The 19,033-nt window shown below is 47.6% G+C and overlaps 1 protein-coding gene across 1 annotated transcript; it reads left to right on the top strand.

The window, feature by feature from the left end:
• Positions 1 to 13,990: 13,990 nt before the first annotated feature.
• On the top strand, positions 13,991 to 18,499 carry LOC111694003. The gene has a single exon (XM_023460449.1). It carries the CDS (start codon positions 13,991 to 13,993, stop codon positions 18,497 to 18,499), a length of 4,509 nt encoding a protein of 1,502 aa, XP_023316217.1.
• Positions 18,500 to 19,033: the final 534 nt, after the last annotated feature.

Below are 19,033 nucleotides of genomic sequence, written 5' to 3'. Positions count from 1 at the left end.
GTTGATTTATTTTTGCTCTTAATCAAATGCAAAAGACCTGAATGTTTCCAGCGCTAGCAGTAATGCTTTCTGCTTCATTTCAGAACTTGGAAAAGCATTTATAGCATTATTCACTGCAATGGAATAATTGCGTTCATTGGTAAATTGCACTTGATCAATTATCATTGTACTTTCATTCAATGCTGAGGTTATATCGATATATGCTACATGCAGGGTTGTATATTCGGGGAAATATATATTCGGGGAAATGGCATCGGGGAAAGCGGCTTCGGGGATTTCTGTATTCGGGGGAATGGTATTCGGGGGAATGGATTCGGGGGAATGGGCGGTTACCTAAAGTAACATTTTGGTTTTGCTCAGCGGGAGCAAAATGTTACTTCAGGTTGGGGTAGCACTAAAAATAATTCAATGATTTTTTCTGAAGGCCTGAAGCACCCGAAAAATCTGAAAAAATTCAAGATTGTTCGGATTGTTAAAAAGTACCTTCATGAATTTTTTCAGATTTTCTAATAGCTTCAGGCCTTCAGAAATAATATAGATAGAAAATGGACGTCTATGGGGAGGAGAGGGGTAGGAGGGGGGAGGGGGTCCAAAATTTCGGTTTTGGCACTTTTTTATCATGTACTATAATATACCAAAATTTCAGGAAAATCCGTGAACTTCGCCCGCAGGTTTATTTGAAAAATTCTGAATCTGACCCATATATATGTAAGGCTCAAGTATGTTGAGCTGGTGTATTATTATAATTATCTTGTCTAATTTAGTAAATAAGAGGAGAGAGAGGAGATTGTCATAAATAGTCACTTGTAGATACGTGAAGGCTCAGTGAATAAGTAACATTGAATGTTGTTTCACGTATTTACAGGTGAGTGTAAATATTGTACAGATTATTAATTGTAAGAATAGTTTTTAAATAAAACACGTATTTACGGCAACACTTCCTTGTTACTACTCAATTGGATAAGAACCTTATAAAACAACATTCTCGTTACGTCTGAAACAATGGCCAAGCTCCGATTTGATTTTAAAATGCGAGGCGCATCAGATGGGAAGTCAAATATTCTATGCTTGACTTTAATAGGAACAGAGGACGGTCGTACCTTTGCGTTCCCCGATGAATATGAACCTACAAATTTCCATACTATGATCACAAAAACGCCAGAGTATGAAAGAATAAGGAACTCCACTACAAAAAGACACCGATTGAGAAAAATATGGATAAGTTTGGACGAACAGTCAAAGAGAACTTACGTAGACAAAGAGGGAAATATCATTTTTGATAAAATTTTCCTGCCAGAAGAGATTGAAGCTCAGAGAAAAGAAGAGTCAAATTCGTTAGAACAACCGTTAACAAAGTTGCTAGAGAAATTCCTAGAGAATAGCCAGCAACAGCAACGCACAGAGAATAAAAACCTAGAAAAAATAACTAGAGAATTATTTATCCTGCAAAAGTTTAACGGAAGGAATGCAGAAGCGAATCAATGGATAGCGGAATTTGAAGCGGAATGCCGAAGATTCAACATTTTGGAGGATAGAGAAATGATCGAGAAATTGAAATTGTTTTTGGAAAAAGGTGGTGCGGACTGGTACAGCTGTAACTTAATGAAATACAAAATAGATTCGGAGTGGCAGGTATGGAGGGAAAATTTCTGTCGCACATTTGAAAATAGAGGATGGTCACCGATACGATACGCCCTGGCGTTCAAATACCAAACCGGATCCCTATTGAAATACGCACTAAAGAAAGAAAAACTACTACTCGAAGTAAGAAAATCAATAGATGTGGGTACCCTAATAGACCTCATAGCCGTCGGACTACCGAATTTTATAATCGAAAAAATTGAAAGGGAGAAATTGGAAAATACGGAGGACTTACACAACAAAATAGGGAAGCTAGAGTACTTGATCCGTCCAAAAAGTTTAGAAACGAGAAGAATTAAAAGCGATGAAAAAAAGAAAAGCCAGAGAGAAAGCCATGCACACTTTGCAAAGAGGAAAATAGAGGTGTGCGCTACCATTAGGAGTCGGAATGTTGGTTCATAGAGAAGGAAAATCGACACAAAATAGTCAATAGTGCAGTTTTGGAAGTAGAACTTAGCGATAAAGATCCAAAAAACTGATAATTTCACCATTGATCGGGCAAAAAGTGACTTTGAATGGAAACATAGAAACTCAAGGTTTGTACGATCAAGGCTCAAACGTATCGCTGATAAATTCAAAATTGATCAAAATAAAAGCACAGGAAGAGCATAATAACAACAAGATAGCGAAAGTTAGGACGATCAATGATGGACGAAAATGGAGTAAGTAACCTGCAGTTACGTGTAGTTTCGTGCGTTACTCAGCGTTACTCTGCGTTACTGTGCGCTACTCTGCGTTACTCTGCGTTACTGTGCGTTACTGCGCGTTACCGTGCGTTATAGTACGGAAACGTTGAGTGAAGTGCAGTAACATGCAGTAACAAACAGTAACATTCAGTAACGTTAAGTAACCCGCAGTTACGTGTAGTTTCGTGCCTAACTCAGCGTAACTGAGCCTTACTGTGCGCTACTGTATGATACTGTGCGTTACCATTCGTTACCGTGCGTTACCATGCGTCAACATTAAGTGACGTTCAGTAACGTGCAGCAACGAGCAGTAACAGACAGTGACGTTCAGTTACGTTTAGTAACGTTAAGTAACCTGCAGTCACGTGTAGTTTCCTGTGTTACTCCGCGTTACTGCGCGTTACTGTGCGTTACTGTGCGTAACCGTACGTTATCGTGCGTCAACGTGCCGCAACGTGCAGTAACGTTTAGTTACGTTCAGTAACGTTGAGTAACCTAGTGTAACGTGTAGTTTCGTGCCTTACTCAGCGTTACTAAAAGTGACTGTACGATACTGTGCGTTACTGTGCGTTACTGTGCGTTACCACGCGTTACCGTGCGTTAACGTTATGTGAAGTTCAGTAACGTGCAGCAACGAGCAGTAACAAGCAGTAACGTTCAGTAACGTTGAATAATCTGCAATTACGTGTAGTTTAGTGTGGTACTCAGCGTTACTGTAAGTTACTGTGCGTTACTGTGCGTTACTATGCGTTACCACGCGTTACCGTGCGTTAACGTTGAGTGACGTTCAGTAACGTGCAGCAACTTGCTGTCAAAAGCAGTAACGTTCAGTAACGTTGAATTACCTGCAATTACGTGTAATGTCGTGCGTTACTTAGCGTTACTATGCGTTACCGCGCGTTACTTAGCGTTAATGTGCGTAACCGTGCGTTACCGTGCGTTACCGTGCGTCAACGTTCAGTGTCGTTCAGTAACGTGCAGCAACTTGCAGTCACAAGCAGTAACATTCAGTTACGTTGAATAGTCTGCAAATACGTGTAGTTTCGTGCGTGACTCAGCGTTACTGTGGGTGACTGTGCGTTACTCTTTTTTTTTTTTTTTTTTTTAAAGTGTTTTTGGCCTCTTATGAGCCATTCACACTATCTTTATTAATAAAAACATACATAGTACAGGTTCTACCGTGCATTTTTCTTACATAGTGAAGACCGATCGAGTCTATACAGACAGGTTACATTTATTAAAGAACTTGCATAGTTTCTCGCACGCCTCCAAATTTGGTCGGCTAATAATTTTGTCTGTTGAATACGGTGGTCTGAGACCAATTCTGCCTAGCTGTCGGAGCAACACTGCGCGCTGGGCGCTGTACAATACACAGTCCCATGCTACGTGCTCCAGGTTCTCTATACCTCCGCCACAAGCGCACTCGGGGCTACCGATGATGCCCTTGCGGTGCAATGATTCTGCCAGACTGTGGTGGTTGGATCTCATGCGGTTGACAGAGACTATGACCGACCTTGGGATTTCTTTATTATGAAACCACGGCCACCGGCCGGCATGCGTCATACGCTCGAAGTACCGAGCTCCCTTAGTGGAACCCTCACGCTTGTTGACTGCTTCAGAGCCCTCGCGTGCCTCGCAGTGAAATCTCTGATAAAAATCGGTGAATGGGACGGGGGAGTAGAGCCCTGTAGTGTCGCTGGTTGCGTTCTTGGCAACCTCATCTGCGATTTCGTTGCCGTGAATGCCCACATGAGAGGGCACCCACACGAATCGGATGAAGTTAGCTGGATTTCTTTCTATGAATAGCCGGTACATTGCTTTGATCTCAAAAATGAGATGACAGGTTTTTACGCTAAAGGTTGGGGATGAGAGACTGCTCAGAGCGCTCAGTGAGTCGCTAAAAATAAAAAAATTTTTCTGGTCGTGCTTCAGGCAGTATTTTACGGCTTCTCTGATAGCTGTACATTCAGCTGTAAAAATGGAGCAATGGCCGTTGAGGCTTATCGGTACGCTTATGTTATTGGGGGAAATGTAAACTGCAGCACCCACACAAGGGGCATCCGCAATCCTACTTCCGTCCGTGTAGACGTCGATAGCTTCGTGCTCTCGAAGGTAGTCCTGCAGGAGAGCATTGGGATCCATCGCGCTCTGGAGCACTCGCCCGAAGTCGATATTCACCGAGAGGATAGGGAACGCGGCTGAAAGGTCGAATAGGTATGGATTAAAGTGCGATGCTGATTGAAGAGGAAAATTTTGGTTGAAAAAGTCGAGGAGGCATTTGATGAGAAGGCTATTGTTGGATATGGTATTAGATGGCTGCATGAATGAATTGAATAATGTGGCCGTTTCGGATGCGTGGTTGCTCATAACCTTGATGACATAGCAGCGAGTCAGATACTCGAAGCGCTTCTGGAGAGATGGAAGTTTTGACTCGCTCAAGAGTACGTTGGTTGGCGTGCTCATTCTGTAGCCCATGGCTATTCTTATTGCTGCAAATTGAATTTTCTCGAGTTTATGCTGAAGTGCGATGTTTTTGGGGTAATAGACACAACTACCATATTCAGTAATTGACCGAATATAACTCTTGTATATTGTGAGAAGGGTGTCGGGGTGGGACCCCCACCACGTACCGCACAAAAATTTCATGATGTTCATTGCAGTCTTGGTCCTTTTCTGGACATTGGTTATATGTTCTTTGAAGTTCAGTTTTGGATCGAAAATTATACCGAGAAATTTCACACTTTTCTCTGATTTTAGCTGGTGGGATTTAATAGATAGGCTTAATTGGCTCGGCTTGTTGTTCCTTCCGTTGAAATGCAAGAACTTTGATTTCGTTGGCGCGATACTAAGGCCGATCTCGTTGATATTTCGATCCAGTATACTGATGGCCCTCTCCAGCGTGAGAATATTGTCCACGTCTGGCCGAGATTTTATGTACAGGGCAGTGTCGTCTGCGAAGCAGGAGATGGAAACCTCTGCTGGAATATCCTTGATTATCGATGCGGTGTAGATGGAGTAGAGCAGTGGACTGAGGACGGCATCTTGAGGGACCCCTTTGTACGCGATTCGATAAGAGTTTTGATCTTTGCTGGTGAATATGTGACGTTCAGCGATGATGTACTTGATGAATTTAATGACTTGTAAGGGGGTTTCCAACAGTATATCGATATTCAAGTTGTCAAACGCGCCCTCGATGTCCAGAAAGGCAGCGTAAACATCTTGCTTCTCCGAAAAAGCCGATTCCACCGTTAAAGCCAAGCCTGTAAGATTATCTACGCAGGAGTTTCCCTTGCGAAAACCATGTTGACTCGCAGGGATCCATTTATGCGTTTCAGCCCACCACTGCAGTCTATTTTTAATGATTGACTCAAAAAGTTTACACATACATGAGGTGAGTGAAATGGGGCGAAAGTTGACGCCATCAGGCTTTTTAATGAAGTGAACGTAAATCCTTCTCCATGCGGAGGGATAAGTGCAGGTAGTGAAAAGGTCGTTGAATATGTCGGTTAGTAAAAGTTTATATTTGAACGGTAGCTTTTTTAAAACTCCAAAGTCGATCCCGTCCATGCCGGGGGATGATTTATCATTTTTATTGTCGAGGGCTGCGCTGAGTTCCGCGAAGCTAATGGGCGAATCTAAAAATTCATTTGATTGACAATCCGGAACAAAGTCTGGATTGGTAGGGACCCACGGTGGACAGATTTTATTCAAGGCTTGTTGCAGGTTGTGATCTTTTTGCATGTGACCGGGTGTGTGAAAAGGCTTAATGTTAATAGAGCTATTTTTAAAAATCTTACAAATATTCCATACGTAAGAGGGGTTAACGTGAAAATTTAGGTTGGACGCGAAGGCCCTGAAGCAGTTTTTCTTTTTTAATTTGAAAAGTTTTTTGGTTTCAGCACATCTTTTATTATACAGGATAAGATCCTCGAGTTTATGAGTAAATTCAAACCTTTTATAAGCAGCCCGTCTCAGCCTTCTGGCTCGGTCACAGTCTCCGTCCCACCACGGAACAGGGTTGGCGCGCTTGTGTCCAGAGACGGTTCTCTTTACCGGTGTACACGACAATATTGTACTTTCCACTGTCGTAAAAAAAAAATCAAATTTTTCGAGGCTAGATAATTCATCATAGTTAGGCGTAAGAAATCTAGTAAATTCCGAGTCCAGGATGTCGCCAACCCTGTCCCAGTCCGTGCGAACCGAGTCGATCCTGAAAGATCGCTTCTGATATTGACCACCATCAACAGAAACACGGACGGAGATCGGGAAGTGATCGGACCCCCAGGTCTCGTCACAAACACTAGTGCTAGTGATGCTTTTCAGTGAACTGGTCGAAAAAATTAGATCTATATTTGATCGATAAGATCTGCGCATATTTGTGAAAGTTTCCGAGTCGAAGTTGTGTAAAAAAAGGCGACGGGTCTCAGCGGCGTGCTGGAGGCAAGCCCCGTTGAGATCCGTCTTGTCACAGTTCCAACTGCTGTTATGAGCGTTAAAGTCCCCCACAAGAATAGAGTTATCCGAGGCCTCGATGTTATCTATAAGCTCGTCCCAGTAAGCCTGCGGAAACAACCGACCTGGAGCCCTATAGCATGCGTACAGTTTAATCGGAGGGTTGATATTATCGAGCAAAACACCACACATCTCAAAAGCTTGGTCCGGAACGGTCACTACTAGTTCGGAAAATGCCAAATGTCTTTTAATAAATAAAACAATACCGCCGCATCTTGCGTAGGTGCGGTCCTTGCGGAAAGTGATAAAACCCGGAATGTGAACTGATTTTTTTGATGTGAGCATCGATTCAACGATGACGAGGACATCAAAGTCCATCGATACTTTTCTCATTTCGTGAATTTTAGGCATAAGGCCTCTGGCATTCCAGACCAAGATTCTAAGATTGGCATTGCTGGACATATCGGAAAAATATAATAAAGTAAAAATATTATTAAAAGCGACCGATTAAAGAGAGAAAAGAAAAAAAAGAGAAAAAAAAAACTATGACTATATAAGATGAAAAAGATCAATAAAAAATAAAGTAAAGTAGAATACGGTGTGAACGCGATCACGTAGCTGAGGGGTACTCGTTCTCCGCAGATGAGATGTATCCGTCGCTGAGTAGGTCGGAGTTGTCCAGACGGTGAGGTTCAGCAAGCCTCTTGATCAGTCTTGTGATTCTTGCTTTGAGGTTTATGCACGAGATGCTACTTTTAGTATCACTGAGCATAGTGACAAGTGCATCTGTGTCCGGTGTGAGCTTATTGGCCCTTACTACTACGTCCGTGGCTCCGTATGATTGATGCAAGAAGTCACAGAGCGAATCAATGTTGACTGGGTATTTTGACATGTTTTCTTCTAGTTTTGTTCTGGCAGGCTCGACTTGATCAACGATAACTGACAGTGGTATCTCAGCCATGAGGCGTCTAGGGCGCTTGGCTTCCGGTTTGACAGTCTCTTGGCTTGAGGTAAATGGCGGTATTTTCATATCGGAACTCAATGCTGTTGGAGGCCGCTGGACTTGCGACGGTGAAGCTGGTCTCTTGAGTGATGGTCGAAGAGGGCGAGTAGTGTGATTATTTTTAGGTGTCGCACGTGGAGTCTCTTTGTAAGTGTCCTCGATGCTTTTGTTGTTGTTGAAGTTGGGTGGCGAGAGAGGGCTCGTGCCGTAGTTCATGACAGTTGAAAAGGCTTGGCTGTTTTTACTTGGTGTTGGGCTGCTTGTAATTGGACGTGAGGGCGAGGCCGTGTCAGCAGGTTGACCGAGAGCTGAAGAAGGTTCAACCAGGGTTGCCCCCGCTTGGGTGACCTCCTGGCGGCAGTATTTTGCTATATGTCCCTCTTCCTTGCAATTATATCACGTGGCTTTGTTCGTTGAAAAGTATATATGTACGACTGAGGCACCCTTCTTCATGGTAACTGAAGGAAGGAGACGGCCTTCGTCTTCCTGTTTAATGTATACCTGTCTTCTTAGGCAGGCCACGTGAGCAACATCAGGGTCGTCCGTATTAACTTTAAGGTGGGTCAATCTAGACAATGGTTGTACACCCATTTTGGTTAAAAGTCCGACAATGGCTGAGTCCGGAATAGTGGGGGGTACGTTTGAAATAACTACCCTGCTATTTTTAGCCTTGAGACGGCGAATGGACACTGTCTTGTCATTAATTTGAATAGTTTTAATTGAATCGCATAGGAAATTGACAGTCTCAGGGCTGTCTAAATACACACAGATTCTCTGTTTGGATATTCTTGAGGCGTATCTCATTTTGGTTGGATCGATGTGTGCTTTTAAAACACTTAGGTAGTATGTGTATTTAACACCCTCTAATGCATCCATTACGATTGCCATATCTTCGGTGTAGGTCACTTCAGTGGCTTGAGCGTACGATTTACGACTCGAACTAGCTTTGTTGGCGAGTTCTGCGTAGCTAGCCGTGTGCTCGTTATTTTCTTGCGAGGTATTGTTGTTGTTTACAAACGAGTTCATCGTGAACGTGATGTTAACCAAGCAATGATCACTTGAATTGAACGAAGCTGATGTTAGCTTTCGACGAGAATTGTGGAAAAAACACCACTAATGCTAGGTTTTTGGGTACACGAGCGTCGAGGATGTACAGGGGACAAGTCCGGCCCAGGTCGGAAGACCCACGTCACGGCTGAGAATGGCCCTCCTGGTTCCACACCCCGATATTGAAAGTAATTTAGTTTGACACGAAAATTTTAAGCTGTTGGTAAACACACGTCTGCTCTGTACGACTGTCGCTGAGCGAATCCACTGTGCGTTACTCAGCGTTACTGTGCGTTACCGTGCGTTACCGTGCATCACCGTGCGTCAACGTTGAGTGACGTTCAGTAACGTGCAGCAACTTGCAGTAATAAACAGTAACGTTCAGTAACGTTGAAGAACCTGCAATTACGTGTAGTTTCGTGCGTTACCCTGCGTAACCGTGCGTTACCGTGTGTCAACGGGCAGTAACGTGCAGTACTGTTTAGTTACGTTCAGTAACGTTAAGTTACGTACAGTAACGTGTAGTTTGGTGCGTTACTCAGCGTTAGTATGCGTTACTGTGCGTTACTGTATGATAATGTGCGTTACCGTGCGTTACCGTGCGTTAACGTTAAGTGACATCCAGTAACGTGCAGCAACCGAAGTCCCGGAAAATCTAACAGCTGTCTTACAATTTTTGGCTCGTAGCTCTTTTGTTTACCTTTTACTTGTCGTCTGTGTTTATTTGTTTTTGATTTTTGTCGCTGGGGCTGTGTACGTGATCTACTGTTGATGTGTTTGAGTGTGTGCTATAATACCTGGCTTAATTAAATCGACTTTCACTCTGCGTTATTTCTGCTGGTTGACGCGAATCGTACCTACTGGACCCGCACAAATTCTGCCGATGAGTCGAAGTGATTGCTTCGGGTGTAGGCACTGTAAGAGAATAATAGCCACGGCGACCCTGGTCTGCACCTGCGGTTTTTCACCCGGGCTGCGTGGGTCGCTATTTGTCGTCGGGCTCGGCGACTGAGACTTGCGCTGCTCTGTTGTCTGAAATTTCGTTGTCCTCGTCTGACGCTCGTCGGAGCAAGCGTGCGAAGGACATTGCGCTTACTCGTTTGGAGTCTCGCATGACGAAGGTGGACGCACTTCGTTTTGTCAAAGAGGGTGATACAGACGCTGAGCATCTTGAGTCGCAGGTTACACATCCGCCATCGACGATGTCGGTGACAAATGAGTCGATCTTGGAGGCTATCTTGCGCATCGAGGCTACTGGTCCGAAGTTCGCACCACGTGCGCCGAGCTGAGGGTGGGAGCCGTCGCTATGGATGCGAAGCTCGATAAAGCTATTGCGACATTGGATACTCATGATGTTCGCATATCTGCTGTAGAGGTTCGCCAACGGGAGATAGTGGAGTACCTGAAGAGGATGAAGCCGTGCACTGGTATCAAGATAGTGGGGATTCCGGCTGCTCTGTCCGACTCGACCGATGCGGGCGCTCGCAAGCTGTGTGTGGACATGCTGAAATTGATTGGAGCAGAGGACACTGTGAACGACGTGGACAGCGTCCGATGGCTGAACCCACCCGCCTCACGTCGAGCGGCCGCTGGACGGACTTCGGTCGTGCCTCCGGCTTCTCGCACACTGGTCGTTGAGTACAAGCAGTCCATCACCCGTGACCGGGTGCTTAGTACGATGAAAAAGGCCGGCGATGTACTTGCCTCTGCACTCTTGCCTGGTGCGAGCGGTGTCCTTGTGGCAAGTGCGCGAGGTTATGCGCATGTGTGGGTCCGTGATGATATGGTCCGCGTCCGCTAGTCCGATGGCTCAGAGGTCATTGATGTGCTCACAGAGATGGACTTGAAGAGCCTACTATGACTAAAAGAGGTATTAAAAAATCATACCGATCGCTTGATAAGATCACTATCATGCACATCAACATAAATTCACTGCGCGACCACTTCACGCAAGTTCGAAACACAATCATTACGAGTAACATCGATGTGCTGTCTCTCGCTGAAACCTTGATGACGCCCAACCTTTCGACGACAATGTGTAGCATCCCAGGATACAAACTTATTAGGAATGACAGAGGCCTGCGAGCGACCGCGACTAGACGCAAGCGTAAACACGACATGAAACGTAAGAATAAGTACATGCAAGGAGGCGGTGTTGCATGTTATATTCGTAACACTATACCTCATCGGGTTCTGCATGCACCGCAGATTACAAAACTAAATGAGACGGACAGCTTGCTGCTTGAGCTCGGCAGAGGCAACCGTAAACTGCTCGTTGGCTCTGTATACCGAAGGCCTGGAGGATTTTATCTGAATGAGTTTTTCGATGCGCATTACTCATTGTGTCACCGACCATACAGCGGGGTCATTATTGCTGGCGATTTTAATGTCGATCCCCTGTCCGACGACTATGAGTCGGTCCACTTTCGTCGTCTGGTGATGGAGGCCTCACTCGAGTTTGTCCCGTTTGAGGCTACGCACCATGGCGCCACGTTCGATACGGCTATCGACAGTATAATCGTGGATTCATTGGACAGGATCACTAGGAGCATCAAGTCTCCGACCCCATACACTGCTGCACACGACTCGCTTATGGTCGAATATAGACTCGAGGATCCGCTGCCTGTTGGTGACACCGGTTTTTACCGAGACAAACGTGGTATCGCAGTGCCGGAGTTTGAGCCGAGCTTGCGCTCTGCTTTGGATTGTGTGCGTGATTTGGACGACGTCGATGATATGGCGAATGGCATACATGGGATTATGCTTGAGACACTGAATACTTTTGCACCTCTGCATAGGCGTTCAGTGAGAGCTACTCGAGCACCATGGTTCACGCCGGTTTTGACGGAGAGATGCAGGATGCGCGATGGGCTCTACCAGCGTTACAAGAGGACACGTGACCCGGATTTGCTTCGTCGCTTCAGACAGCTGTGACAAGAACTCAAGAGAGAATCGAGGCGAGCTCGTGAGGATTATCTGTTGAATGGACTGAGGAGTTGTTCCACGGAAGCGGGGCGATGGTCGTATCTTCGACGTATTGGCATCTCCGCCCCCCAGCTGCCATCTCCACTTACTTTTTTTGGTCCTGAAGAATTGCTCGACCATTACTGTGCAGTAACGACGGTTCATCCGGGGTGCTCTGCGGAGGGACTCATTGATATCATCGCCTTGGATGTACAAAACGACCTGCCGGCCTTCAGCTTCCGAGATGTTACGGAGGTTGAGGTGCTGTCTGCATTGGTGCGTGTTGCGGGTGGCGTTGGCACTGGCTCAGGTGATGGACTTTCGTTGGCATATTTTAGTAATGCACTTGCCGCGCTCGCGCCTGTGCTTGTCTCCACTATCAATGTCATGATTTCGTCCGGCAAATATCCGCAGTTATGGAAAAAATCATATATTCGACCGCTCAGCAAAGTGCGTGCACCCGCGTAACCCGCGCAGACGCGACCTGTATCAAACCTGCCGCATCTTGCCAAGGTCTGTGATAGGCTCTTAACTGCTCAAATAACGGAGCATCTCGAATCGCACAGTCTGCTTTCACCTATGCAATCGGGTTTTCGGGAGGGATTCAGTACCCAAACTGTCCTTATCAAGGTAACAGAGGATATACGGCGTGGAGTAGAGGACGGATTGGTCAAAATTTTACTGCTGTTTGACTTCAAGAGTGCATTTGACATGTTAAATCATGAAAATCTAATTTCGGCTCTCAGAAAATTGAATTTTTCACCCAATGCTTTATCACTGCTTCACTCATACCTGTCCCAGCGATCACAAGCGGTAATGGATGACGTCGGAAATTTGACTGACTTAAGAGCTTATACATCCGGAGTCCCGCAAGGATCCACGCCTGCACCCATCTTGTTTGCTGTATATATTGATTCGCTAACGCGTATATTCAGACACTGCGCCGCCACACATATGATGTTCGTAGACGACCTCCAAATCTACCTACAGTGTCCTCCCTCTGAAATCAACTCTACCATCGCTAAGCTCAATGAGGAGGCGCACGGCGTTGCGAGCTGGGCGCATGATAACGGCTTGGTGCTCAACATCTCCAAGACAAAGGCTATACTGTTTGCTTCCGATCAAAACCTGATGCGCATCCCATGGGACCTTTGCAGTAGGATCATGCTCGAGGGCACAGAGATCCCCTTCGAAGACTGTGTCAAGAATCTTGGACTGTTGATGTATCGTTCCCTCAGCTGGAAGAATCATGTCAGTGTCATCTCTTTGCGTGTCCATGGGGTGTTGCTTCGTTTGCGCTCTGCAGCTGGCTTTTTACCGTCTGACATAAAGAAGATATTGGTCAGCACGTTCATCATGCCTCACTTTGACTATTCATGTCTCGCCTTCATCGACATCAAAGCTACCACTGACATCAAGCTCAAAAGATTGCTTAACACGTGTGTACGATATATTTTTAGGCTGAAAAGAGATGCTGAACTGTTGCCTTATTATCGCAGGCTCGATTGGCTTCCTCCATCCGATCGACGCACCTACCTGCTTAATCTGTTCACCTACAAGATGATTTCAACAGCAAGTCCTGAGTATCTCAAAGAACTTTACCATATACCCAACGATCAGATCCGCAGGTCTGCGCGGCTAGCTAGTGGACCGCGGACATTGGAGGTTCCATTTGCGGACACCACAACCTATAAGATGGGATGTTTAGTTATTGTTAAGTTTTGGCATGTAGGGCGCGACTGTGCCGGGTGCTTGATGGGAGAATAACGGACAGAGATGATGTTTGTGCTTATTGCCTCAGTGCTCGATCGAACTGCTTGATCGAAACAGTCGAAGTTGGACCTTGAAAGCTCATCTAGCTCTCGACCCAGTCGCGCGTTACTCGCTTTTACGCCGACTAGCAATCTCGATTTACCGACGAGAATTTTTCATTAATAAAGTTATTAGTTTTTTGTTAAAGAATTGGCTAAGCGAATAATTCAATTATCCTCTCACGGAACATTGGTAGCAGAGCGCGTGGTTTATTTATTTACTTTCACTGTAACGCTTGAGTGTGTAATCGACTGGCCGTGAACTCGCAGCAACGACAGACGATTGACCACACGGTCTTGTTTACATTTTTGAACGGTTCTCAACTGCCAAGAAAAGCCAACGAATTTTCATACCAACGGTTTTTCACCTTGGAGATCGTAACAGGATGGCCGCCTCACTTTTGAAGGTTCAGTTGGACGTGGCCAAGAACATAATAAATTTTTATGAAAACTCAACCAGTAAGGTCGGAGCACAAAGACAAACCTTGTCGCACTTCCGAGCTCGACTCGAATTGCTCGAAGTTTATTGGAAGTCGTTCATCGGGAGGCACGACGAACTCCTGGGTCATGCTGACGACCTCAGTCAGCAAGAGTACTTCGTCAAGGACTGTTATGGCCTCACCGAAGACAATTACACTGACGCCAAGGCTCTCATCTTGGATCATATAACGGCTTTGACCCCGCAGGGTCCAACGGCTGCCCAGACCGGAAGCGACCGAGTGGCGCGCTCCGGCGAACAGTCGGTGGTTCCGTTGCCTGCTCTCGCTCTGCCTATCTTCACCGGAAAACAGGAAGAATGGGAGAGCTTCAAGCAACGTTTTTCGTCCCTGGTACGAGATAAGGAGGCCATCCCAAAGGTCGCCAAGCTGCAACACCTTCTCAATGCAGTGCAGGGCCCGGCTGCGCTTCGACTGAAAGGAATGGAAATCACAGCAGCCAATTTTGACGTTGCATGGGACAAGCTCGTGCGTCGCTATGACAATCAGCGCATACGTTTACATAACGCCCTGGAAAGTCTAATGCAGCTACCACTGGTGAAGTCGCGCAACGCGGATGAGCTTACCAACCTGATCGACAGGACAGAGGAGGCGGTTCGCTCGCTGCAGGAATTGCGGTGCCCTGTTCACGAGTATGACAATTGGATTGTCCACTGCGTCGTTCGAAAGCTCGACGCAAATTCGCGGGAGTCGTGGGAGATCTCACGCGAGGAATCCTCCGAGTTCCCGAAGTACGGTGACCTGGTCCTTTTTCTCGAGCGTCGTGTGCAGTCGCTGGAGCAGGCGCGACCGTCAGCCGGGCTTGCGACAACGAGCAGCCAAGGCTTGCGTGATCGGGGCTACGGACATCGACGTGTCTCGGCCAACACCGCACGAATTGAAGACGCGCCTGCGGGTCGTTCGGGACCCCTGTGCGACGTCTGCCAGAAGAGCCACTGGATTCATAGATGCTTCAAATTTCTAGGCATGTCCCAGCAGCAGCGGCTCGAGCTGTGCAAGGCGAGGCGTCTGTGCCTGAACTGCCTGCACAGGTCGCACCTCGTTGACAAGTGCCCATCATCGTCGCGCTGCCTCATTTGCCAGGATAAGTATCACACGAAGCTTCACACCGACAGGCCGGGACGACCGAGACACGGGAACGGCAGCAGCGCCGAGGAAGGGGCCATGAGCAACGTCAGCGCTCCAGTCGAAGAGGATCAAGGCAGCTCGGTGAATGTGTTCACGACTCGAGTTGGCTCCGACATTTTGTTGGCTACCGCAATGGTACACCTCGTGACCGCGGGCGGACAGCTCCTGTCGGTCAGAGCACTCATTGACCCAGCGGCGGAGCGGAGCTTCATCACTCGGCGTGCGGCATCGCAGCTGAATTTGCCTACGCGACGCACTTCGATGTCGATCATTGGTCTCGGCGCTGCTGTGTCATCGAAAGCCGGCACCGAGCTGTGCCTGCAGGTGCGATCCCCCAAGAAGCCTGAATTTGCATTGCGGACATCGGCCCTGATACTTTCGGAGCTTACGGATTTCTTGCCCAGCAATCGAGTGAAATTTGAGTCGTGGCCGCACATACAGGGTCTTGAGCTGGCCGATCCGCGCTTTGGAGTGCCGGCGCGTGTGGATTTCGTTCTCGGCGGTGATGTGTTCCCGGAGCTTATTTTGAACGGGGTCATCAAGGGGACTGCGGGAACCCCCGTGGCCCAGAAGACGGTCTTTGGATGGATATTGACGGGGCCAACGCTGCCGGACACGGCCGACAGAGGAGGCGCTGTGCGAGCGTTTCACGCATCAATTGAGCCGTCAATCTCAAGTCTCGTCTCGAAGTTATGGGAGCTCGACAACGTTACGAGCAGGCCGCATTTGTCTGAGGACGAGAGACGCTGCGAGGAACTGTTCGTGCAGACGCATCGTCGGGACAGCAGCGGGCGATTTGTGGTGCGTCTACCATTCGCGCGCAGAGCCGACCTGAGAGGCTCCAGGTTCACGGCTCAGTCTTGTCTGCTAAGGATGGAGCGCCGTTTTCAAAAGGATTCGAGGCTGCGCGACGTTTATTCCGAGTTTATGAATGAATACATAAGGCTTGGGCACATGGAATGTGTGCCGACGCAGCAACTTCAACGACCGAGTTCCTATTTGCCTCATCATGGAGTTTTTCGACCGGACAACCCCAACAAGATTCGAGTGGTGTTCAACGCGTCGAGCAAGACAAATGGCGGAATATCGTTGAATGACCAACTGCTTGCGGGGCCAAAACTGCAGGCGGATATTACAGTGGTACTGTCCAACTGGCGTTTTTTCGAATTCGCAGGCACGACCGACGTCGAGAAGATGTTCCGCCAGATACGAGTACACGAGGACGACGTCGACTGGCAGCGTGTGCTCTGGCGAGCTGGCCCTGACGAGCCGATACGTGATTATCGCTGCACGACGGTGACTTACGGGACTGCTTCAGCTCCCTTCCTGGCCCTGCGCGTGATGAAGCAGCTTGCGGAGGACGGACGGGTCGCTTATCCGGAAGCATCGGAGGTGCTACAGCACCAGCTCTACGTCGATGATCTTTTTTTTGGCGCCGGGTCTGCGAGAGAGGCAATACGCCGAAGAGATGAGCTCATCGCGCTGCTCGCGTCAGCGGGCATGAGGCTAGCGAAGTGGGCTGCATCGCACACGGAAATCGTTGAGGATCTCACCGACAACAAGCCGGAGGCGGTTGCATTGAGGGTAGATGAGGCGGTGTCTACACTTGGATTGAAGTGGCTGCCTCGGCTGGACTGTTTTACCTTTCAGTTTAAGCCTGTCCTCGCAACGTCGCCTGCCACTCGTCGTACGGTATTATCCGACATTGCAAGGACATTCGACCCTATGGGATGGCTATGTCCGGTGCTTATTGTGGCCAAGATCCTGCTGCAGGATATTTGCATCGACGGCACGGACTGGGACGCGTCGATTGCGGAGCCATTGGATCGACGGTGGACTGATTTCTGCGCCACCTTGGACGACGTTACCAATATCCGAGTGCCTAGATGGTTTGGCGCATCAGAGTCAAGCACTTGGCACTTGCATGCGTTCGCTGACGCGTCTAAGAGAGCGTATGCTGCGGCGTTATACGCAGTAATCCCGTCAAAATCGTGTCAACTTATTGTAGCCAAGACAAAATTAGCGCCGACCAAAGTACAGACGGTGCCGAGGTTGGAGCTCTGCGCGGCCGCTCTTCTTGTCCGCCTGGTCAAGAGTCTGCTTGACGGCCTCAGATTTCCACCGGCTCGCATCTTCTGTTGGTCGGACTCGAGTGTTGTGCTTGAGTGGTTGCGAGGACATCCTTCGAGGTGGCCAACGTTCGTGGCGAATCGAGTCAGCGACATTCAGACTGGCCTGCCTGACGCTTGCTGGAGGCATGTACGAACGATGGATAATCCAGCTGACTGTGCGACAAGAGGATTATCGCCGCTCGAATTGGCCGCTTTCCCACTTTGGTGGAATGGCCCTTCTTGGCTTCTCGACGAGGAGGCAACGTGGCCAGCATCTGTTGTACCCTCGAGTGAAAGCGCACAGGTCATGGTCGCACGGCGGGCGCCTCCGCCGGCCGTTACCAGCTGCCTACCGAATTTGAGCGTATTTTCCAGCTTCAGCAAAATGGTTAAAGTGCTCTGTTACTGCCGCCGGTGGCTGGCTGTCGTCGGTCGAGCGGAGGTCGCGGGGCCCGATGGTGACGAGTGGAGAGAGGCTCAATTTATGTGTTTTCGGCGAATCCAAGCGCATCATTTCGGGGACGATATCAAGGCGGTCACTGCTGGAGAAAAGCTGCCGAAGAGGAGTCGGTTGAGGGCACTTCACCCCTTCATTGGCACTGGAGGTCTATTGCGAGTTGGTGGTCGTTTGCAGAACGCTCCACTGACATATGATGAAAAACACCCGATCATTCTACCTGGACGTTGTTTAATCGTGAGGAGATTGATTGAACAGGCTCATAGGGATACCCTTTATGGCGGACCGCAGCTTATGCGCTCACACCTGGGCCGCATGTTTTGGATTTTGCGAGGCCCGCGCGTCATTCCCGCCGTTTTCGGGGACTGCGTTCGCTGTGCTCGCTTTCGAGCTACTGCACTGGAGCAGCAGATGGGCCCGCTGCCCGCAGAGGAGCAGAGGAGCAAATGGCTGACCGCACGGGAGAGCTTGCAGCCAGGTGACATGGTGCTGCTGAAGGATGATCTATGCTCGCCATCGTCGTGGCCGCTGGCACGCGTCGAGCAGGTTCATCCGGGTTCTGATGGATTGGTCAGAGTTGCGACTATCAAGACCGCAAGCTCAACTTTTACAAGACCAATTGTCAAATTGATTAAGCTGCCGACTGATGCTCAAGCCGAGGAATATTACTGTCGGCTCAATGAAAAGGAGACGAACGAATGAATTATTTTAGGCTCTTGAAATTTCGAACCCTTTGTCGGAAAACTGTTTGTATTGTTTAGAGTTGCTTTACTTTTTTTGTAGTATTAATTTGTTTATAATTTTGTTTTTTACATTTTCATTTTTTTGTGAACTCTTTTGTGGACTTTCATTCTTGTTATGGTTTGTGATGTTATTGCCGCTACATTGGGTCAACGCGGGCGGTATGTTTAGTTATTGTTAAGTTTTGGCTTGTAGGGCGCGACTGTGCCGGGTGCTTGATGGGAGACTAACGGACAGAGATGATGTTTGTGCTTATTGCCTTAGTGCTCGATCGAACTGCTTGATCGAATTAGTCGAAGTTGGACCTTGAAAGCTCATCTAGCTCTCGACCCAGTCGCGCGTTACTCGCTTTTACGCCGACTAGCAATCTCGATTTACCGACGAGAATTTTTCATTAATAAAGTTATTAGTTTTTTTGTTAAAGAATTGGCTAAGCGAATAATTTAATTATCCTCTCACGGAACAAATATATTAATTATTATTAATTAATATTAT

Source organism: Trichogramma pretiosum, unplaced genomic scaffold, assembly GCF_000599845.2.
Source record: "Trichogramma pretiosum strain Unisexual culture from Peru unplaced genomic scaffold, Tpre_2.0 scaffold50, whole genome shotgun sequence".
Lineage (NCBI taxonomy): Eukaryota > Metazoa > Arthropoda > Insecta > Hymenoptera > Trichogrammatidae > Trichogramma > Trichogramma pretiosum.
This window is presented reverse-complemented; position numbering and strand designations above follow the sequence as displayed.